The sequence below is a fragment of the Gobio gobio genome (assembly GCF_949357685.1).
Source record: "Gobio gobio genome assembly, chromosome: 2".
Lineage (NCBI taxonomy): Eukaryota > Metazoa > Chordata > Actinopteri > Cypriniformes > Gobionidae > Gobio > Gobio gobio.
The window spans coordinates 43,931,129-43,956,049 of record NC_137098.1 but is presented as its reverse complement, the minus strand read 5'-3'; the positions used below and the strand labels follow the sequence as shown (position 1 = coordinate 43,956,049).

The following is a 24,921-nucleotide window of genomic DNA, read 5'->3' as shown; positions in this document are numbered from 1 at the left end:
TGCCAATTAAAAATAAATAGATAAATACATTTGTGTTTGTACTGCAAAATGTTATAATACAAAGGAATACAAACACTACAAATTACCTGGAACTACACCATTGGTGGCTATGGCACTCATCGAGATTGCTGTTAACATTGTCTGTTAAAAATAAACATTAAAAAAAAGTTATTTTATGTTACATATCACCCTAAAGGGTTATCTAGAGCTTTTTATATATCACACTCACTATGTGCACTGATCACAGAGTTACAGAGCTCACTCTATACTGCCTGCCTGACTAATCAATAACTGCTCCATTTGAGGGGTAGGTATTTTACTACAGTGAAAGTAACAATTAATCTAATAAAGTAATTGGGTTGATTCATGTAATCTCAATTTAATAAAAGTTTTACTACCCAGATAACAGGGAACGTTCTCAGAACTTTGAATAACATTCTCCCAAAGTTATGAGCAAATGTTTCTCCAGTAACAGAACATTCTTGTAAAGTTATCTGGTATTTAATAATGTTCTCAAAACAGCACAAAAACATTAATCATGGAACGTTTTAGTTGGACATTCATCTGTTTTTTTTTTTTTTTTTTTTTTAAATGTTATACTTGTAACTTTTACTTGTTGCTCTAAACATTCTGAAACATCCCCATTGTGTTTGCAAAATGATAAAATTGAATGTTCCCTCAACATCTGCATAACTAAGAAAAAAACATCTAAAAAAACTGGATGTTTTAAACGTTCAGAGAACGTAAAAAAAAAAAAAAATTTATTACTTAATGTTAGCAAAACATTAGAATGTTACTCAGTTAACAAGTCTGTTAACTGAGTAACATCTGATAAACATGTTCTTCCATGTGTCAAAATGTGGCATGTTTATTTAAGTTTAAGCTTTAAAATTTTACTTTTCAGACACGGTTTCTGAGAAAAGCACACAGACAAAATGTCTGCACTCTCCCTGCACTCAAAAAAAAAAAAAAAAAAAATTCAATCAATTACTCACCCTCATGTCGTTCCAAACCCGTAAGACTTTAATTCACATTTGTGTTTCGAAGATGAATGAAATTCTTGGAACAACATGAGGGTGAGTAAATAATGACAGAATTTACATTTTTGGGTGAACTATCCCTTTAAGAATGTTTTTTTTTAATATACAAAACATCAGGAAATTGAACAGTCACTAGTTTTTCTCATCTCAGCATTCTGCCAATTGCAGTTAAATTGTCAGTGTTCAATTTTTTACTGGTTTACTATCTCCATTGCTCCATATTATTTGACATACTGACATACTTTTATATTATTTATTGTCTGTCTTGTTTTGCACAATTGTCCATTATCGGTGTCAAATGTATTAAATGCAATGCTAGGCTGTTTGTTTACAGGGCAGATGCAGGCACAGTGTGGCATAAAAAAAACAATGCTCAACAGCCTGATAGTGTAGGCTACTTATGTGGGTGTGTCTGCAGTAACTCACACATGAACAACACATGAGAACGATGAGGAAGGACTGGACGACACCTGCTGTTCCCACTATCCAGGTGAGACGCAGAAAAAGAATCACACCAAATATGTTCTGCAGACATGGCAGGTACACTCCCATCAGCGTGCCCATATTCGGAGACTACAGAGAAAAAAAGCAGGAAAGAGAAAAGTCTTTCAGAAAAAAATATTTTATTATATTTTGAAAATATCATTTTCACTTTTTTAATAACCTTTGGCACTTGTCTTCTGGATGCATCAGCACTTTCTGCCTCTTCATGTTCTTTGGCTCCCTGAGTAACATTTGTGTAATTGACCAGCCGGCTGAGGAGAGACGAGACCTTCGGCCGGATGTCCAGCTCTTCCTATTGAAACACACACCTCAGTACCACATATGATGTATAGCAGAATTCTACACAAAACATTTTTCCACTATTCATGTGTTGCTATTGATATTAATGTTAAAGTTATTGAGATTTTAGATGATACATTTAGTGGGAAATACTGCAAAGAGAAGGAAAGGAAAATTAAAAATGAACCTCAAACAGAGCCAGGTTTTTGTCATAGAAGTCAGTCCTCTTAGATGCTGAATCTGAACTGCTGAGGAAGGGACTGTCTTCTTTATGATTGCCATGACCTGGAGGGGGAGGACATTTACAACATATTTACTGGATTTAACAGACATATCCTTGATAAGTAGTTTGAGTTATTAAAAAAAAGAAAAAGAATCTTCTTTGTGTACGTGTATGTTGTCCATTAGCTTTTAGAGTAAACATTTTTCTCCATCCTTAATTTGCTCCAGCCTGTTTTTATTATCCGTTTCCATTGTATCATCACACATTTGATATAATTAATTTTTTTATTTAATATTTATATCCCCACCCAACTGATCTCTGGCTTTTTTCTTCTTCTTTTTTTACCAGAGAGAGAGAGAACGAGACTAAAATAAATATATAGGGTGGAGTTTATTTTCTCACTAACTTTTTTCACCCACAACTATGTAATTTCCTGCCCTATACGCCCACTGAATAAATGTCACAATGTCCCATTCTTTACGCTCTTACATTGTGTCATTGTGTAACAATTGAGTCAAATGGAATCATTGTCATTACATTTTTTGCATTCATCTTCACATATGTAAAACAAATGTAAATAAATACGAACTAGTGTGTGTGGAGATCTTGTATTTTAAATTTATTACTGATATTCCCAGCCTCCAAACAAATTCAATGAGAAAATGGCATTTTGAAGCACTCGGTAAGGGCACAAAGAAATACAAATATATACAAAAATATATATAACATATATTTTTTTGCATCCACTTTTTTTTACACAGCCTTATACATTTGATGATTTCTAACAGTGGTCAAATAATGAAGCTTAATTCATAGTATTTTGTTATGATTTAGTTTAATAAGAACTTGATCATGAATCTAAACAATAAATGTCTTTCAGCTGCCCCAGCTTTGACCCCTTTTCTTAGATTGGCATCAAGCATTGAACGCATTTAGTATTTCTGATTCCCTGCCTTTCTTCCTCTTCCTTTCTGACCTTTCATTCGTTATTTCATTATGTCCTCTAATCAGGTCACAGAATCTGAACATACGCAGTCTGATTGTTTTGTGTCCTCACACTCTCTGCTCTCACAACAAATGTCAATACAAATACTGCCAAAGTGAGGCAACAAAATACAGTGCCAGTCTTAATTAGACTTTCTGTGACAGAAAACACTGCTAAATTTGCCAAGTTCATCACAATTAAGCAGTTTGGTCTGTATCATCCTACATAGACATTTGTTTTATGTATTTATTTTGCACTAGACAACCACATTAAATACATTAGCCTGTCCATCTAACTGCTTTAAGTCGTTTGGATTGACATGAGCCTCGTTTAAGAGAGGGGAAAGAATAATTTTAATATTTCAACATTTGCAATTAATCAGTTTATAAGCTCAGAAAAGATTGTGACCAAATATACTTTCTCAAAAATATATAAACTCAAAATAATAAGAAAAGATAGTAGCTGGTCTGATGACAAGATTGAGTTTAAATATTTTTGCTCTCTGTTTGTTTTCTATAGGTCTCACTCACCTGTGTCCAGGGTTAATGTGCCTTTATAGGTAGAGTTTGCATTAGCATTGTTGTGGATCAGCATGTTTATCTACAGCAACGCAGGCAGCACTCTGAGCAGTGGTCATAGTCTATATCCAGGTCAATGTGAACTATTAACTGTTACTGAGAGTGAGGGGGACACACAGACACACAGACACACACACACACACACACACACACACACACATACACACACACACACACACACACACACAGAGAGACACACATCCATAGATCCACACAGTACATTGACTAAAATGTCCACACACACACGCACACACATCGCCTCAGATTCAGAGAACACCGATTGATCACAAACTACAAACACTGCTACAGTCTTCACACCAGGTTCTATATGCAAGCAGAATCATACACTAAGTGTTTAGAGTCAAGAACACAAAAAATATCACAATGAAGACCTTTTAAAACTTCTAATCCAGAATGTTAACACATTTTAAATAGTAGTTTAATAAATAAAATGCCTGAAAATTCAGAAAATGGAACAGCCACCCTGCAGTGATGGAGTCTTATAATGGAATATGTTCTTTATTATATTGGAATATGTTCTTTATTAAATGAGAAAATGAGAATGGTCAAATGCTGCCATCTAGGGTTAAACTTTGACAACTGTTTATTCATTTATCTGTTGGTATTAATGATAAAATGTGGATCGGTTTTAAACACTACACAGATGTTTACAATTTGTACCATGAGCAGCATTTTACAGAATTATTTCTAAACAAAGCCTTAAAGAAATGACTTGACAGCCCCACACACAGGATGTCTCTCTTGTCGTGTGACTGTAGAAGGGGGAAGCAGGAGCTTTATGGCGGCAGGTCTGTCTCAACACGTTAACAGGACTATGCCAAAAGCTGTAGATCAAAGCCAAAGCTATAACCTCACAAATGTAGTGTTTGGGGTGAGATGCAGTCTGAGAGACATTTATCCAATCTAGAGAACAAAAACATTACGTGTTCACAGTGAAGATTTTATAGCTTTTTTACACGCTATAGCCTACAGTCAGTTGTTTTCAACAAGCTTTAAACATCACACACAAACTGTTGTTCCACAGCACGTGGGAAGACTCACATTTGGTTACCAGCTGTAGAAAAGTTAAGTTCAAACATCTGCAAATTGTTGCTCAGAATAGCCCAAAGGTAGACGAGCTTCAATGCAAATAGCGATTTTACCTCAAAAGGAGAATATTTTGAAGAGACAAAACCACTTTAACCTCAGGAAGAAATTAAGCTGGTAAGGAGCTTATGTATGAAATTGGCCAAACATCCCATTTATTAACATTTAAAGTCTTCATTATGAGTCTAAAGTCATGCTGTTTAAACCGATTTAGCCCTGAAGTATATATTTTTTGGCTATCTATGTGTTATGATGGCATACTGGTTGCTTGAAGTGATTGTAATAATAATATCCAGTATGTTATGTTTGTTCACTCATGTGTGCCTCTGTCTGTGATTTTTTTGTATTAGTGTTTTACATTTTGAGACTACCATTGTTGCTCATAAACTACATAACATAACCCACTCTGTTCGCCCTGCACAGACACATCTTGGAACAGTCATATTAAATGCATATAACATTATTTATTTAGTGCAGTGTATTGGATACTTTGGAAATGAGTGACATGTACACTGTATTAATGCTATATGCACGTTTCAGTTTAGCCCTATTCAATTTGTCACGGTTTACAGATGATGTCAATTACACAGCCAAACTTTTAAAGTGTTTTACAGATGATGGACTGCCTGTTTTACGTGTTTTTTTCCTGAGAAGAGAAGTTTGTTACACAATAGTCCATCACTGATGGACTGAATTAGATGAGCAGTTGAATAAGTCTGTGGAATTGAACCCTGCTGGGACTGGGAGAGCAGAATGTATGAATGCTTTGATGTGCGTTAATGAGGGAGAAGAAGCTGTACTGTAATGATGGAGCTCCAGTTATTAAAAACATTAGCAAAAGGCAAAAATATATATTATAGTATATAGCTTATATACTATACTTACTCAAAATCACCATGCAAATAACACTGTAAAAACAAGTAAATAATGCCAATAGAATCCTGCAAATAATTAATTAATTGATCATTCTATAATGATTATTATCAAATTATAGCTTTTATATTACAATATACGTTAATATGTAAGTCAAATATAAGCCCTACACTGAAAAGAATCACATTTTATCCCCAGGATGCACTTGGGCACGAACAATTAATAGTATTGTATTGTTTTTTAATTTGCTAGGTTTTTTTTTTTTACATGGCTGAATTTGTTGTTGTGTTTAGTAACCTGCTATCTTATGATGTCAGGATGAATTTGTTCTCAACCTCTACCTAAAATTATTAGTTAGATGATTGTTACCCTTGTCGTGTTTCATGTACCAACTGCTCTCCATAATATGTATATTTCTCTTTGTAAACGTGATATGATTGCATTATAATATTGCACAATTTAGGGGACAACGGGGACACTTTCTATATAACTTTTTGTAGGTTCATACAGCTTACAACATCTACAGTTACTTGATCTAAACAGGTTCAAAAGTTTGGGTTTGGTAAGTTCTTTTAATGTTTTTGAAAGAAGGCTCGATCAAAAATACACTAAATACAGACATATTATTAATGTAAATTAACTGTTTTCTATTTTATTCCGAAATGTAATTTATTGTTGTGATAGCAACAGCCAATATTCCAGTTTTCAGTGTCACATGATCCTTCAGAAATCATGCTGAATTGGTACTGATTTGATTTGGTCCTTGCTTATTATTATTATCAATGTTGAAAACATTTATGCTGTTTAATATTGGGGTGGAAACCTGACACCTTTTTTTCAGGATTCTTTGATTAATAGAAAGTTCAAAAGGACATTTGTTTGAAACATATATCTTAACCTTGTAATGTCTTTACTGTTCCTTTTGATCAATTTAATGCATTCTTGCTAAATAAAAGAATACATTTTGAGAGCTTGATATGCCCTCTTTTCAGCACATGAGATTTAGATGACTTCAGTACCCTCCAAAGCGGATCAATGTCTGATTTTATACATATTTTTTTTATAGCTCCGTTCCTGATCTTGATTAAGTCCACAACAATTTCAATATATGAGATTAGTAAGAGATATGTCAGTTTAAGACATTCTGTACCTGTCAGGTACAGCTGTCTTTCAACAAGAAGTAATACAGGCCCTCTTTGTGGAAGAGGATCTATTGTTACCTTCAGAAGTCAGAGACATTCTTGGTGTTAAGGACTGCCAGGCAGCTCCCTCTCGAAAATAGCATGATGTTGCTTTTTCTGTGTCAAATAACTACTCCTTCCGATTATAAAGAAGTATTGGTCGTCAGGAGCCAGTTGAGGTACAGTATAGCACACCAGCTGGATTTGTGTTATACCACTCATAAAACGACCCTGTTCCAGTTGTGTTAGAAAATACTTTGTCAAAGACAGCTGGGATAACATCTTCTCTTTTAGATTAAAGATGTCCCTCCTTAGTTTATATAATATTGCTAATGATCTCTGAAAGCTTGTTGAACACAGAGAACATGACTGTACATTATTTCTATATAAAAAAGACTCTGTCTTCCTCCCTCTCCATCTCATTTCCTCTTAGTAATGTGGAAGTAAGGCATGACGTGGTGTATGGGTTGACTGAGAGCTGATGCTTTTCCATTACAGGCCTGTTTCAGCACAATGACCACAGTGTGTGGTACTGCTTTAAACATCGCTGAGCTGACACACTAAAAAACAAAGTTAGCAGTGTGAACACCCTCCTTCTGCTCTGCCTCTCCTAAATTTAAATGACCCACCAGTGCGACTGCCACATAAGACTCTTCAACCTACATGCTTACGCGTAGAAAATCATACAAACCTCAATGACCACCCACAATTTTCTGCTAACATGTTTTATTAATGCCTATAAGTCTATATCAAAAGATTGAAGTGATGCTGAATGTCTAAATTAACCAAACTCACAAAAGGCATGCAGACACATCAAAGGCCAGCATAGGATTTATTCAATTCAGACCTGCCCTGTCATGGACAAACATTAGGAAATTTTAATCTAAGAAATTGGATTATTGTACTTCTGCAAGTATTCCAGCCTGTCATTTCATTGCTCAGAGAGAAAGAGAGCGAGAGTGAATTTAAAGAGGCAGTGACAACGTTAGATTATCAAAAATGCATGGGAAATGCGTGACGTGAAAGTCAGTTTTTGTTTTGTTCTATTTTTCTGAGATAAAATGTTATTTTGGGGTGTCTTTTGAGATTATGTATAATATGATTATATGTTGAGATTATATATTATTTTTATTATTTTTAGCTGCAATGGTTAATTTATAATTAGCTGTATAATTATTCCTTATGGTGTAAATATACTTTTTTCTTTTTTCCCCCTGCAGAGATTCATTCAATGATTCACTTTGTCCATTCGTTTTAACGTGAAAGTTCAGCATGTTACATAATGCTTAAAAATAAATAAATAAATAAAATAAAGGCTAAACTATAGGCAAAAACAAGCTTGAGCAATGCCATCATCCCTTCACCTTACTAACAGTAAAATATTAGTATACAGTACATGGGCTATATATTTATGTATAATGGTGTACATATCCCATTTACAAAAGCCTCACTTGACTATATATCCCAAATATGAACCCTTTTACCCTGACACACAAAACCCTGACCCACCTCTCCACAGACATGGTGGTCTCTCAAAATGCCAGTTACAGTTGCGGTAAACAGATGCTGATGTCTCTTAATCATGGGCTGCATGTCTTGCCATTCGTTTCTCTCTTTTAAAAAGGCGCTAGAGAATGAAATGGAAAATGTGAAGGAAATAAATGCCAGTTAAACCCTCAGCTGCTGTCTTGGCACAAAGAGAGAGGGCTCCATCTTTTGTGTCCATGAATACTTGAGGCCTGTCCCATTATTGCAGAGCCCCCGGTCCCGCCTCTGTTATGGCTCTTGATTGTTTTCCTTTGTCACCACAGTGGTGTCTGGCATGTCAGCACTGTGCCAAGCGTTTCAGCTTGAGTTACTTTTATACCATCCCCCCCCTCCCCCTTAAATCACATATACGTCACTTTATAGATATATGACCAACTTTACCAACATGATAAAGGTCCCTCAGAACTTCCCAACAATTGGGATGCAAGTCAGTGGGTCCTATGAAGTTAGTGACTGAACAATTGTCATGATAACTAAATAGCTGATTGTTTGAGGATGCTTATCGTGAATACTAGGGTTACATCTAACTTTTAAACTGAATAAACTTTCAATCTTAGCTCCTTGTGAAGTTAAACCAAAGTTTTATGCTTAGAGCGATGTTTTTCACAAAGTGATACACAAGAAGAAAACTTACCATCTGAGCTAACTGTGTCTCCATGTCCAGGGTATCCTCCCTGTCCTGTGTCTCTGTAATCCACCCAGTTTATTCCTTCCAGACTGTCATAGTTGGACGGCGAGTTATCCTGCACTGGTACCACAGTGAAATGGGGCATGTTTTCATCCGTTCAGTGTGACTATCTGTCCCTCTCTTTCTCTTCTTTTGGCAGATAGCACGTTCCCGGCCAGCTGAACTCTCCCTGAAATCTCCAACACATTCCTCTAGTCTTCCCTCACTTCCTCTCAAACCATTAGCATAGTCCCCACCTTCTTCACCCAGTCCCTCCTCCTGTTCGGACAAATAAAGAGGCTCTGACACTTTGGCCTGTCTCGCAGTTTCCCTCTGCTCTCGCGCTCACTCAAGCTTCCCAGTTTAATATGTGAATCACAAACTTGATGAGGAAAATAACTGTTGTTAAAATCCAGACCCATTACAGTCTTTGTATAAAAACAGCTTAAAATAAAACATTATAGGTCTACCATTTATATGCTAATATCTCTCGGTTTTCTCTTTTACAGGAGAAAACCTTTCATGGATTTTGTCTGCATGTCAAAAGGAAATGGAAAATACCGTGGCAAGAGTGTACAAACAGCAGCCTGTTCCAACAAGTTAATCGTTAACAGCTCCATCACATTTACAAAATAATAGTTTTGACCTAGACTAAATATATACTGGAGATGCACCAATATGTACAAATCCTTTTTTTAGACATTGTCATCATATGTGCAAACAAGAGTCTGGAACTTTGTGAAGTGATAGGACATAAGGGTATTGGTGTCTGTCAGTTTAAACATTTCCTTTCAAGGAACTGCATGCAACAAAACCACAAAAGATGTGGGACCGTTGGAGTAGCCTGCAATTACGCCTTTCTATTTTTTTTCCCATTTTAAGGTCAGGTTGTTTTGTAGCCCTGCCTAAAACAAGATGCTAAAAGCAATTGGGTTTTTTTGTTTAAAGGGACTATAATATGTAATTGAAAAAGTATTTTGCTCTTACAGTCTGCAAACACTTATAAGGGTATACTGCATTATATGATACACTATCACTATCATTCAAAAGTCTCTTATGCTCACCAAGACTGCATTTATTTTATCAAAAATACAGTAAAAGTAATATTATCAAAATATTATTATAATTTAAAATATTTTAAAATCATGATCAAATTTTCCAGTCATGTCAAAGTAAAAGTTTCATCAGCTATTAATCTTCAGTGTCACAAAAACGTATTCTAATAATTAGTGTGTCACGCTCTGGCTGAGTGTGGTGTAGGCAAGACTTTAAAATGAACAGACTTTAGTAACAGAATGATAACTACACCAAACTTAATGTAAACGTTAACAAGAACCGACAAAGGAGCATTGAAACAAAGGAACTTCTATATACTGACAAACAAGAACTGAACAGAATGGATAATCATAATCTGTAATGACAGTAACTAAAGAGTGGTGGAAAATTAGAACAAATCATGACTGATGATAAACAAACTAAAAGTCCATGAAAATGAATTTAACAGAACATAACTGTGACAGTGCTGAAAACAGTGTGCTCCAATATTTTTGTGGAAACTATATGATCCATTTTTAATAGAAAGTTCAAAAGAACAGCATTTATTTGAAATAGATTTTTTTTTTTTTTTTTGGTGAAAATGTTTAAGTCTTTACAGTTACTGGTCCAAACATTTTGAATGGTGGTATAAATTATGGAAAACAATTATATTATAAATTGTAATTTTATGATATAAAATAATAAAAACTGTAAAATATTAAATTTACTACATCATACGTTGTTTTATCAAAATTATACTCAGTAACACTTTATTTGTGTCAATTTAAATTTAAATCAATTTAAAAACATTACACATTAGTGGGAGTTACTGCTAAAATTAATGTTGAAGATAACTACCACACACATGCTGGGTTTCCGTGTTTTATAGTGCCTTTCCATAGACATAATGATTTATACTGTACAAACTGTATATTATATTCCCTAACCCTAAACCATCACAGAAAACTTTCAGCATTTTTATATTTTCAAAAAACATAACCAAACCAAAAAATGTCCCCACAAAGACAATAATTTTGGATATTTCCCATTTTGTGGGTGCATTTTGTCCCCATATACGTGAACCACTCACATTTTTCACAAAAGGTTTCACATGGGTATTGTATATGTCACACACATTTTTGAAAGCTGTTGACCACCTGCGTGTTTACTCCCACCTGTCTCCCTCAGAGGGAATCTCTGTTGTCACTGTTGCTTACAGACGGAGTAAGCATACTTTTTCACTATGATGACGCGACAAAAGAAGATAGAACTAATTATAATCAGTGATGCTGTCTACACTAAATGTGACGTGACAAATGCCCGACAGTAAACTGATGCCCCATTCTTTTTCTGATGTATTTCAAGCGCTCCCGCAACTTCTGACCAGAAGAACAAATGGATTTGCAACAGTCGCTTTGTCGCGTCCAGTGTTGACAGCCTCAAGCTGTTACGGCGCAGGCAGCTACACAATGTGACAACTGGCACAACTGTGTGCCCGGTGTAGACACGGTCAGACACTCAGTTTAATTCGTTTTTGGCAGAAGCACAGAAAGTCATGGAAATAGGCACGAACAGTGTCGGGGGTCGCGTATTACAAGTAACGCGAGTTATGTAATAAGATTACCTTTTTTCAAGCAACTAGTAAAGCAAAGCATTACTTTTAAATTTACTTTTTCAAATTATTAACGCAAGTTATTTTGTTTTCCAATTTATTGAAACCTCTTGTCTCCATGTTAATTGAAATCGTGAGTGAGGTGCAAAGGCGTGTGTGCTGTGTAAACATGACGGTTATTGTAATTCTGGACAGAAGAATTGGATGCAAAATGCTGAACAGTTAGTTCATGTGTTCATGACCTCAAGGCTAGATTATTGTAATGCTCTACTGGGTTGTTGCCCTGCTCACCTAATAAATAAACTGCAGCTGGTCCAATATGCAACAGCTAGAGTTCTTACTAGAACCAGGATTTATGACCATATTAGCCTGGTTCTGGGAACAATGCACTGGCGCTGCACTTGCAACGTCGTTACAAAGTCCATCTCACCATAGTGGCTCTACAATAATTTCACGATGCGACGACAATAGTTTTTGTGCGCAAAAAAAAAAAATCAAAATAACACCTTTATCCAACTTGTTATTGCCTTCCGTGTGTGCCTCCACGACGCATGCGCGAGAATATGACGTAGCGCCGGCGTTCGGGAATCCATGAAATGCACACTTAAGCCCCATTTTGAGAACTACGCCGAGACCTAAAGCACGATCAATGTAGAATCCAACAGCTTAGATACGCGCGTCTTCCTCTCCTTGTAAACAAATCGCTTCTGGGTCATGTGTCCGAACGCCGGATCTGCGTCATATTCTCGCGCATGTGTCGTGGAGGCACACGGAAGGCAATAACAAGTTGGATAAAGGTGTTATTTTGATTTTTTTTTGCGCACAAAAACTATTGTCGTCGCATCGTGAAATTATTGTAGAGCCACTGGTGAGATGGACTTTGTAACGACGTTTTAAGTGCCTTTCATGGATCTTGGAAGTGTCAATGTACTGAATGCCAATGGAGGCCTATCTGAAGCCTTTCTCAGCCATCAGCTTTCAACTAAAATATCTTCATTTGTGTTCCGAATATGAACGGAGGTCTGACGGGTGTCCAACGACATGAGGGTGAGTAATTAATGACAGAATTTTCATTTTTGGGTGAACTAACCCTTTAACTAGGTCTGCCGGAAATGGGAACACTTCTCATAACACCTGATGTACTCGTTACATCAAAAGAAGAATGGCATCTACACTAATGTTAGTCTCTCTGTTTATCCCGAGGTTTACTGTAATCTGCCGGATCCAGATCAGATGGTGGACCTGCGCCTAGACATAACCACAATGCAGCCCTGAAGTGTCGGCAGAGACAGTGTCAACTAGACTCTCCCCTGCGAAGGCCTCCTTCCCTTCCCTTCCCTTCCCTTCTGTACAGATAAAAACTTCCGATGGAAGTTCAATACTTGCATCAGATGGGTAAGCCGAACGTTCGGCAGTTGAACGAGGATAAGGTTCAGCCGTTTCGACCAGGAGGCTGTCGCAGCATCTGATAGGAGTTCAATACTCATAGTATTGGATGGGTAAGCCCTGCCGACATTCGAGCAGGTATATAGCTAGGCCATTTCGACCAGGAGGGCTCTCGCAGCATTCGACGGGAGTTCAATACTCACAGCGATTGGACAGGCAAAGGCCCCATATACTTCAAGTGAAATTGAACTGATGTGACGTCATTTCAAACACATGAGAAATGAACACACGAGAGCTGCTTTATAGTAGAAAGTGAAGGTGTTCTTCTGATGTAACGAGACACTGACACTGTTTTTCATGTTTAATACAGTGATGGTGAGGAGAGCAATAGAAGCAATCAAAGTAACAATAGGGCAGCAATATGCAAGTGCTGTGACCAGTCCCAGTTAGTCTAGCACAGTACATGTAGCGTTTTTTTTAAAGGGGTCATAAATTGAGAAATCAACTTTCCCTTGAGCTTTTGATTTATAAAAGGTCATTGTACAATAAGAATATCCTGTAAGTTTCAGAGCTGAAAACTTCCTTGTTAGTCAAAGAAAAGCTTTTATAGACACCAGGCCCAGCAAATGATCGATCTCAGAATATGCCACACCTTGATGTCATGCCTCAACAGAAAAAGAACAACGCCTGATTCTGCAGCCCCGCCCACCAACTCGTGCCACTAACATGACATAGGCCTACATAGAGCTAAACCGCATCGAATTTCTAAGCAGTAAACATACCACATAAGCTTCATTCGGATTCCAATATTATGAATGCATGGATGAACTTTATTTTTAATGAATATCCAGCTCACGTGGGGAAGACATTGCTCGTCTGTTCCTTCCTTTAACCACAGATTTGTTTGTAAACAAGAGACTGAATTTGCAGACAGGATGAGATTACATGAATGAATGAAGCAACACACTAATGTGAGTAAAAAAAAATGTATATGACAGTATTGCATTGTTACAGATAGTATTGATTATGTGTACATGTCTAACTGAACAAACCTTAGCATGCTGTCAAAGGCTGAAGAATCCTTTAATTGTGGTCTTGTGGTTCATTTCAATTCGGGATCAGACTCGGACATGTTTATGGGCCAAAGCCCAACATCCCGGGGCTTTGTGTTTTTCATGTGTTTTCCAGACGTGCTATCTTAAATAGTGAAATAACATTCCTTTCTTGATGTGCGTTCTTCACTCTCTTGACTTGATATATTTGAAGGGCGCGTGCGCGCGTGTGTGTGTGTGTGCGGTTTGTGGATGTATTCAGTGCGGCACGCCCATAAAAACAGCGTTTCTTGAGACAGCCTCAAAACCAGGGCAGAAAATAGCCTATTACTTATTCATTATGATGTTTTTGAATGTAAAAACCACGCAAACATAAGTTGACCACAGACAACAGTATAACATTTTTTAAAAAGCCAGTTCATGACCCCTTTAATAGATATAGAATAGTGAGTGTTAGTATTAATGGGTCAAGTGTTGCCAAAAAAGATGCGTCTTCAGCAGTTTCTTGAAAATGGCTAAAGACTTGGCAGCTTGGGTTAAGTGAGGCAGGTCATTCCACCGTCAGGGAACAGTCCAGGTAAAGGTCTGTGAAAGTGATTTTGTGCCTCTTTGAGATGGCACCACAAGGCACTGTTCACTTGCAGAACAAGTTTCTCGATGGCACGTAGGTCTGGAGCAATGTGTTTAGGTATAGGGGTCCAGAGCCAGTGGTTGTTCTGTAAGCAAGCATCAGTGCCTTGAATTTGATGCGAGTGGCCACTGCTAACCAGTGCAATTTTTTTAGGAGAGGTGTGAAGTGCAGGCAGGCTGAGATGCAAGCAGCTACCATTGGATCCTCTGGTTGGAATGAGAGGTAGAGTTGTGTGTCATCAGCATAGCAGTGATAGGATATTTTTTTCTTTCTGAATGACAGATCCTAGTGATGACAAGTAGATGGAGAAGAGAAGTGGCCCAAGCACTGAGCACTGGGCTAGATGTTCTGACTTAAACACTTCACCCCTCCACAACACCCTGAAAGACCTACCTGAGAGGTAAGACTTGAACCATTGGAGTGTGGTTCCTGAAATGCCCTTTGTCTGAGAGTTGACAGGAGGATTTGGAGGACAGTGTCAAAATCGGCAGGCAGATCCAGCAAGATGAGGACTAAGGATTTGGAAGCTGTTCTTGCCAGTCTCAGAGCTTCAATAACTGAGAGCAGGGCAGTCTCAGTTGAGTATCCCCTTTTGAAACCAGACTGGTTACAGGGGAGAAATTGCTTCTGCAAAAAGGAAAATAAATGATGTTTAGTCGGGGTGGCTGCAGCAAGGCTGGTGGGAGAAATCACTGCTGTGGCAGTGAGAAATACAAATTTTAGTTGTAGAGCTGATTTGACGGTGGTGGGAAATTTTGCTGCTTTGATTTAAGAACAGTGGAAAATGTTGCTGCTGCGGCTGTGATATTGAAAATTTAGTGAATGACAGTTCTGGTGATAGGGAGGAGGGGGTCTGTGATGTACGGTTGCCTGAGGAATCCTATGCTGGGTGGAAAGCTTGGGGCACTCTGCTGACGCAATAAACTGTGGGGACGAAGGGGGGAAACTTGATATTGCCATGGGAAGGAGGTAAGCGAGTGGAGTTTATTAGTCAGTGATTTAGAATTTTAAGTCCTGCTATAAGTTCTGCTTAAATTATGAGATCACTGCAAGCAGGAGACCAGATTAGCCGTCTGAGGTACAGTATTAGTTCAGCGGAACTTGATCTGTATTTGTTGATGCAATATACTGCAGTGGTGCTGACGCATTGGAAGAGAATGTTTTTAGAGGCCCATTCTTTCCCCCACAGGGTAGTGGCCATGACGAGCAGAGGAAGAGGTCAATGCTGATGTAGAGAAGTAATATGGTTTATTCAAAAAGGCTGCTGTGGTAGCAGAGGGAGAGATCATGTTGCGGCAATAGGAAAATAGAATTTCAAAGGAATACAACCAGTATCACAGACCATATGTAATGACAAGTTTGATGGGATGGGCATCGGAGTTGCAGAGAACAGGGAGTTAGGAGGGAGAAGGGCCGGGGCCAAGGTTGTTTTGCAGAGGCAGCCTCACGTTTGTGTCAGCCCCTGGGACCTGGAGAGGAACTAGGAGGGTAAGTAAAAAGGGAAACTAGGGAGAAAAATAAGATGTCTGGGATTATGCCGCTTTAAGCCTTACACTAGAGTATAAAATAAAAAGCTGTGATGTCCTAGCCCGCACCAATAGAAGGTTCTTAGCTGGATTAGGAAGTCTCTCACAGCTTCCAATGGTAGTTCAATACTGAACGGTGGGAGAAGGAGAGTGTGGCCTGACAGCGGTGGAATCTGAGGTGCAGCCGCGCCCCAACACTCAAAGAAGGACCAGTCTTGCACTGGAAGATGGTGTTACTGTGGGCAGGAGTTCTGGGCCCTGTGGGCCTTGCACACTCAATTGTCTGCCTTGAAGACTGATATTGATTTAGGAGAGGGGTTGAGTTCTTCTTTCAGAGAAGTTGGCAGTGTGGAAACTACTGGCAAGTATCTCTCCTTGGGTCTTAACCCTCTCGAGTCGGCCGTCACGCCGGCCTGATTGGCTTGCTTTTTTTCTTATCAGTGCCAAAGAGACTCAAATAACTCTGACTGTTTTTTTATCATTCAGGCAAGTGTTATACATCATTTTAATCTGTTAAGTTTCTATTTTTTTGTGTACAGTCGCAATAAAAATAAAATGTTCAGCTTTTTGCAAAATAAAGAAAACAAACATGATGCGCAATCTGCAGCCTCTCTCTCAAAGACGTTCATTCAGATTAGGGCTGCAGCTATCGATTCTTTTTGTAATCGATTAATCTAGCACTTAATCGATCGATTAATTGATTAATCGGATACAATTTTTTTGTGTTTTTAAACAACCAAAACAAATAAATCATAACGAAAATGAAGAGGAAAAGCAATTTAATTTATTAACATGCTCAACAGGTTTCATGCTGTAATCTAGCCCTGACATCAAAGTAAATATCTGTTTTATGTAGATTTCTACACCTGCAGCATTTACCATTAGGCTACTAACAAATAATATATAATTTCTGGGGTGAGCCTATTTGCTATGGTAATCTAGCAAACTGTGTGTGCGCGTGCGCGCACGCGTGCCGTGCGTGAGGAAGAGTGATGCACGCCCCAGTCAGGGCCGGGTTTCCCAATAACGATGTATCTTAGCTCTAAAGAGCGTGTTATACGAGCAAAGTTACGATCACTCGCAGCAATTTCACGTGTGTTTCCCAAAAATGTACTTAACATGAACGCGCGAGAACGCGCTCTAAGTGCTACTTAAGAGTCGCTGTCCATTTGCGAAGTGCTGAAATATAACCTTATATGGAATCGTTTCCTCGGAACGTTTCACCTAATAATTGTCATCTGATGTGGATTAGCAATCAAAACACGTCTAGGCTATATAAAGCAACTACCTACAGGCTGAGGCACTGACAAAATGGCTGAACAAAAAAAAAAAAACACGAACAGATAATTCAGATGTGTATTTATAATTTTTTAGTTTGTTACCTGCCCTCATAAAAAAAATTATAATAAAATCCAGTGATCATAAAGTCCGTTTCCACAAAAATATTAAGCAGCAGAACTGTTTTTTTATCAACTTTGATAATAATGAGAATATTAAAATAAAAATTATAATAAAAAAGTGTACAATAAAGTACAATCAAAACCTTATAGTATTATCACAATGCACTTGAATTAAGTTAAAGGTGTAATCTGCCTGTTGTCCTGTAGGTGACCTCATAACTCTGTCCTCTTACGATACACTTAGAGCTTTACGATTACTCCAGAGCACTCGTGTAATACTTAAGTTACGATGCTTTTGGGAAACAGACCTTAATATTAAGATCACTCGTACGATCGTTTTTACGATCAACTTAGGCTTACGATGCTTTTGGGAAACGCAGCCCAGATCAGTTGCTTCATTGCAGTTTGGTACGGTAAAAAATACATACATTCATTTTCAATAGAACGCTGCATGTGGCTTGTATCACTTGCATTGCAGTGCATTTTAGGTGAAGCATCCGTTCGAAAAATCGCGTCACAACATCACGTCCCGGTGTATACAGTGAATGCATGCTGAAATTATTGTTGCGTGGCTACATAAAAGTTTAAGCATATGATGCGTTGCTGCGATTGGTCTGACTGGCGCGTGAGAGAGATGAGGGTGCATGCGTATGTGTGTGTGTGTGTGTGAAGGGGTTCTTTTTTTTAGGCTATACTCTCTTCAATTGAACGTGAATACCGTACTATTTAAAAACATCAAAGCTAAACATCATATCTAGTCAAACCGCATCACGACATCGCTACAAATACAGTATGGGAATAAAATCAGCGAACATCAATGTATAGGCTTAGGCTACGTTACCATTGAAGTCGTACTGCTGTGGAATGCCAGGTCTACTTTGCAGTAGACACACCTCTTCTTTTTAAAGAATGTAATGATCCCAAACTTTAGACATTCTCTGCCGTTTATGGACAGCTTTACTCTCCGCCATCGCGCCAACTATATTCAAAATGTATCACGTGCTATGGTGTGCTTCCTGAACATTGAACAACGGTCCGGGTGAATCAGATCCCTGCGCGTATAGTGCGCGTCATAGGAATTTAACGAGGCTTCGAGGCCTCGAGGAATTTTTGTAATCGAGTTAATCGAGTAACTCGATGAATCGTTTCAGCCCTAATTCAGATCTTCAGAAAAGGAACTCTAGCTTAGTGAATACTTGTCTCACAAACATGTCTAAAGAAACGTTGAAATGTCAGGGTTTAAACAATGCAAACCAAATCGAAAACAAATATTCTATGTTTATGTAATCTGTTCGAAAAGAGAAAGATGTCAGTCACCCGCGAGCCACTTCATTATCCGGTAATGCGACCACGCCCACGGATCGCACGCTCTTTCAGATTCAAATACTGATGATCCAGAGTCGACGCCCACACATCAACTCATACAAACACATCTAGTGAAGCGCTGTAACGTTACTTCAGCTACATCGTGACTAATAATAAATATTAATAATTATAGAATAATTAACCTCATGAAAAGCTGTTCATGTTCTGTTCAGACTGAGCAAAGGATTCAGGGCTGATTGTAAGATAGGCCAAGTTTATTCTGTTAGCATCTGTGATTATTAAACGCAAGAAGACCATTTAAATATGAATCTTGCTGCAATGTAAAATGTCATACACCCAAGACTGTTTAGACAAGATTTATTTGGCCTGTTTTGGACAGATTATAATGTGCTTATTGTAAAAGAGCCTATCAATAAAGCATAAAGCTTTTATTCACAAATGTCTGCTCAGATGCTATTAATATAGTACCAGTCAAACTTATTTTTATTCATATTGATGTTTAAATATTACAGCCTAATGTTATTTTTTAAATGTAATATCAAAGTTTGTTTTATCGAGTTTTGTTTTGTAGAAATGATTTTTTTTTTATTTTGTAGAAAGTGAATTGCTTTCTTTACAGTGAATTTCTATATATGTATAAATTGTATCTTAATTTTAATTATGTATTATAAACATTTTTTAGCATGAGACTACTTTCAAAAACAAAAAAAAAGTAGAAAAAATGCTCTTAGTAATTTTTGTCTTGTTTCGAATCTAAATATTTAAACATTCTTAAATCAAGATGCATTTACTAGATAAGTACAATTTTCAACTAAATAAGAAGAGCAGTTTTTTCAGTGTAGTCAAATCTTTTCATCATTTAAAATATAATAGGCCTTTGTTGACTACATTCTAAATAAATTATTCTGGAGTTTGTTTTGTAGAAAATTATTTTTATTTTTTTGTAGAAAGTGAATTGCTTTCTTTACAGTGAATTTCGTTTTGTATAAATTGTATCTTAATTTTAATGATTTATTATTTAATTTTTTAGCATGAGACTACTTTCAAAAACAAAAAAAATGTAGAAAAAAATGCTCTTAGTAATTGTTGTCTTGTTTCTAGTCTAAATATTTAAACATTCTTAAATCAAGATGCATTTACTAGATAAGTACAATATATAATATATAATATATGTCCTTTGTCCTGTTGCTCTCTGTCAGATAGGCCTTCCTGACTCATTCATTATGCAGATCATTATGCAGGTCATTATAGAGGCTATTATGTTATTTTGTCCTCTCCGGTGATATCCATCATTATTCATTAGATATCAGAAATTAAAAAAGTCACATTGTTTTAATTTCAAAAAACCCTATTTAGTATGTTTTAGTATGAGGACACAGATGTCGTCATAAACCATGTTTACATTGTAATACCCATGTCATTATACACATGTGTGTCCTCATAAACCATATACATGAACATACTCACACTAACAGCAGGCCCTGACAGGAGGAGGACAGAGTAAAGGTACACAGGACCTACAATTTCCACACTTTTATTAGCCCCGGGTCCAGTGGACCCGAACATCCTGTCTGTAATTGTGGCGAGCAGCGAGGCTGAGGGACCGTGAGAGCGGGACGAGGCCGCTGTCATTAGTGATGATGATCTCCAGCTGCGTGCCGTCGGCCTCGTGTCTCACGGAGGAGTGACGGGAGTATAAAGGAGGAGCGACGACAGTGAAGGACGAGAGAGGACCAGGCCTGGACTTTAAGTTGTGTTTTATTTATGTTTTGTTATGTGTGTGTTTTACTTTCACTTTGTTTATATATGATTAAAGTTTGTTGTGTACTGTTCGCCGGTTCCCGCCTCCTTCCCTGAACGTCTGAACCCCGTTACAGTAATATAAATGTGCGTGTGTGTGTGTGTGTGTGTGGGGGGGGGGGGGGGGGGGGTGTACAGTGTGTGGTCATTGAAAATGTGTTCTGATATATATTCCTCACAGAAAATGAGCCAAGACCAATGAGTCTCAGTTTGAAAAAATAATTAATCGTATCATTTTTCTTTGATAAAAAAATGGGTCCAACAGACCTGAACACCATACAAGGGTTAACAGGGTTTAGTTAGTAATAATTCAGGTTTAGTTTAGTGGCCATTTTGTTTATTGTTTTGGCCTTTCCCAGCCCTGGAGAAATTGCTTCTTTTTCTGTTTTTGTGACGAACAAAATAATGATGACAACACAAAAATAAATGTATTTCCCAGGAAAACGGATCAAAACAGGGCAAATACATTCAAATTCAGTCATGCATGACTAAAATGTCCAAGTGGAAACTGTCAAAATCACGAAATTAACCGATGATCATTTTCAAATGTCAACAGTATGAATAAACTAATTTAAGTGCAACAAGTGCCCAATATAAGTGATCGGAATAAACAACGTAATAAGCAGGCATTACACACACCAGCCAAAATGTGTCATTCACTAATACATAGGCTACTGTACGATAGTAGCCTACTGTCTGCAACAAAAAAAATAACAACAAGAATGCGTTTACCTTTGTGTTGTGCTTTAACTTCAGACAGTAACGTTGTCTTTCGTGAAGTATACATTTGTAGAACATAACGCAGAACTTAACACAGTCAAAATGGATTAATCGTTTATGCAAACCTCTTTCAGCAGCTGTCGGGATGAGTAGAGCGCAGACGGTTTTAAAAGTTGCAGATGTCCTGATAAGGCCATGTGCTCACGATGATGGACAGGAGTCATATATTCGATTTCAATTCAAGTCATTCAACTGCTCTTAGAGTTAGTTATATTTATAAACAGTCTTTGAGTCACAGGTGTAATCCACGTTTTGAGAGTTGGTTCACTCTCCCACTCATTACTGTAGATAACTTGTCCTATTTATGCCACTTTGGCATAGCGATCACTTGATATCTAGCTACAATTTCGCGCTGAAAATCTGTCATGATTGAGCGCGGCTCCCTGCTAATCGTTGATTGGCTGAAAGTGCTCGTCGGCGACGTCACGTCAACACCAATGCCAGCTGACTCTACACTGCCTGGGCCAGCGTGTGTCATCATGATGTCTGATTTTATGGAGTACAAGCACACTTGAGTTTGTTATTAACCAATTAGACTATAAAATGTAGATGTTTGAAAACCGCCAAACTTCCCCCAAACCAGCCAAATGTTGTCCACCCGCCCAAGCCCAATCTGGCAACACTGGGGCAGAGCTGGGGTTGAGTTCACGCTTGACGTAACTTGGAGCGTCACGTGAGCGAGCCAATAAACTCTGGTCATGCGGATGTCGGATGCTGTCGGTTTTTATCTCTTTTTTTTAATTAATGTTCACAATTCAGTATACAAACAATAACTTAATATATGATAATAGCAATGAGAAACAAACTAGACTAGAAGACAGAGACGCCAGTTCGAAAATCACGAAAGCTTGAATTTTCTTTCATGCAGGAGCTGGTAAGTTGGTCGAATGCGAAAAGATTATGAGAGCATTTCTTGGTGTACTTTTTCTTTTAATAAATAATAATACAACATATCAAAATAAATGGGATTCATCTTAAGACCCATCAGTGGAAATAACGAAGAAGAAGAAGGAACAAAAGGAGGAGAAGCCAAGCAAAGAGAAACAAAAAAGGACGTTAATATTTGAAATGAAAAGTTTATTATTTTTTTTAATTATAAGAAGGGTCATAAATATGTTTTGAATTAAGTTGTTTTTCAAATAAATGTTTCCGAGTGATATCAGATTTTGTATGTTGTTTATTGTACTTACCCTGTAACTGAAATAAGAGGGAGAAAAGCACCACTTTAATTTACAGCCAGTAGATTCATACTTCCCTGTAACTACATGGAATAACAAGCACCACATAGCTTACCCTGTAACATGGAACAAGCACCACTTACCCTGTAACTACACGGATAATTACTTACAGTTTAAGTAATTTGTTAATTTTCCTGATAGTTACCCATTTATTCCCCAGATATTAGCCTACATATTTTTCCTACCTACACATAGGCTACATACGTTATAGTTACACTATTACTAAGTTACGCTGTAAATTCGCTTTAGCCTATACTTACGCAGTACTTTCTGGGCTGTAATCTAAAGCGTTACCAAGTTTCTTTGAAACAGATCTGCTTCTATTTCCACATTCAGAAATTAAAATATGACTTCACAACTGTGTGTTGAGGTTGTATATGCAGCATTCCATATGCCAGGGACACCATATGCATTGCCTCAAGCCATACTGCTGCTATCCAGGTAAATCTCTTAATACAAGACCAAATGAAAAAAAAAAACATGCAATTATGCAAAGAAGCTACTAGTTGAAAAACAAAGTCTACTTGTTTCTGATTGGCTATATGCTGAATATTGATACTGGTTGTGCTAGGCTACATGTAAGAAAAACTAAAATGCCTGGAGTTTAAACAAGTTACAATGTCTTATTGATATAATTTTGCACTAGCAGCTGCATGTCATTACATGAAAAGAGTCAGAAAGGGTCAGGTTGAGTTTCAGTCCAAAATTAAATTACAACCAACACTTTATATTTGTTCTATTCTCAGCCATTGGGTCCCAGTGTGGAGGTCTCAGCCCCCATAGTGTGCTAATCTTTGTCCAGATCTGTATGTATATGACTTAAAAAATGATGAAGAATATCTTGCAGGCAATTAATTGGGTTCATCTGCAGGTTTTTTGTTTCTTCTTCCATCTGTCTCAGCATTGTTACCTACCCCTATTCCAGTAGCTTATAGAGCTGCTGAACATAATATGTTGCTTCAGGGCTTCTGTCCAAGCATTTACCTGCTGAAACTTGTGCAGCTTCACTGTTATGAAATGTGTTATTGTCATTCTTACAGCATTCACTAAATAATATCACACACAGTGTACAGTAGACCCTATACATTGACAGAAATAATTGCTAACACCGCGTAATACTTCGCCTATATTAATAATAGTAAATCTAAATGTAATGCAGCCATGTCAAAGGTAGATCAATATGTAATTTAAACTACTGCACTGTAGATGTCGCTAATGTTCTTCTATTAGAGTCAACACATTTGAATTGCTTACTTCTATCAGCAACCCCAAGAGGGCGTTGTTTGCTCAGTGGTGTTTACTGTACCGTAAACTTTGAAGCATTGACGCAAACGAAGTGTGACACTCACTAGGCTACATAGATACAATCATATTTCTTAAATTCATATTTTTTATTGGAACATTTCATTAGTTAAATTCTATTTCCTACTTGACCCAATTCATTTTTTGAGGCTGATTTTATTAAGTGCATATTCCCAGGAAGTACAGATGGTTCTGGCCTATAATCTGGCGTTTTCAGATCTGTAGATCGTTTGCTTTTTTCCTAAACAGGGACTTAATTTGTTACAACGTTGCATTTTCTTCTTGGTTTGGTCCGCTTTCACAAGCCAACATTTCAAAGTAGCCTACCAAAATGTGTTTATGCAAACAGGCTTATTGTGGCTTTATCTTTAGTTGTCATGCCATAGGCCTACTCAAACACTTATACTTATATTATTATAATTTAAAATGCAGTTAGAATGGGATTGCGGCAATCGAGGCTTCATCGGGACATTATTCTTGCAATGCACAGAAAAGAGCAATGAAAACATTTTTAGATGAAGAGGAGATATTTGGTTCTCAACCAAAACGAACAGAATCAGACATGCTTCCTTTTTATAGGCCCATCATATTTTACCGTTATGGATTCATACCGCTTGGTTCGTTGGGTCGGATTGTTTTCTCCTCAACCGAACTGCTCCAGAGTTTGTTTGCAATTGGGCCAAGACCACCTAGTTAAAAGAAAACAAGCCATGTGTGAAAACACCCTTAGATATGGCCTGTTGATCTGACATTAAAGAATTGTCTGGCCAAGAGGACATTCTTGTCCAGTTACACTCTTACAAAAGTGACAAACAAAAACAAAAACATTTCCTATTTATCAGATTCCA

General features: G+C 37.5%; 1 protein-coding gene across 2 annotated transcripts in view; it reads right to left on the bottom strand.

Annotated features, from left to right (window-relative positions):
* slc12a4 (solute carrier family 12 member 4) overlaps positions 1–9,220 on the bottom strand; it is a 31,710-nt gene extending 22,490 nt beyond the window's left edge. Inside the window, exons 1-5 of one of the 2 annotated variants that reach the window (XM_079810672.1) lie at positions 8,953–9,220; positions 2,011–2,108; positions 1,705–1,836; positions 1,467–1,613; positions 87–141 (exon numbers count right to left, since the gene is read on the bottom strand). In XM_079810672.1, coding sequence (XP_079666798.1) covers positions 87–141; positions 1,467–1,613; positions 1,705–1,836; positions 2,011–2,108; positions 8,953–9,091 — 571 coding nt within the window. In that variant the 5' untranslated portion in view covers positions 9,092–9,220. Of the gene's footprint in view, positions 1–86; positions 142–1,466; positions 1,614–1,704; positions 1,837–2,010; positions 2,109–3,561; positions 3,695–8,952 lie in introns of those variants that run through there. The other variant, XM_079810673.1, reaches the window with a different exon arrangement.
* Positions 9,221–24,921: the final 15,701 nt, after the last annotated feature.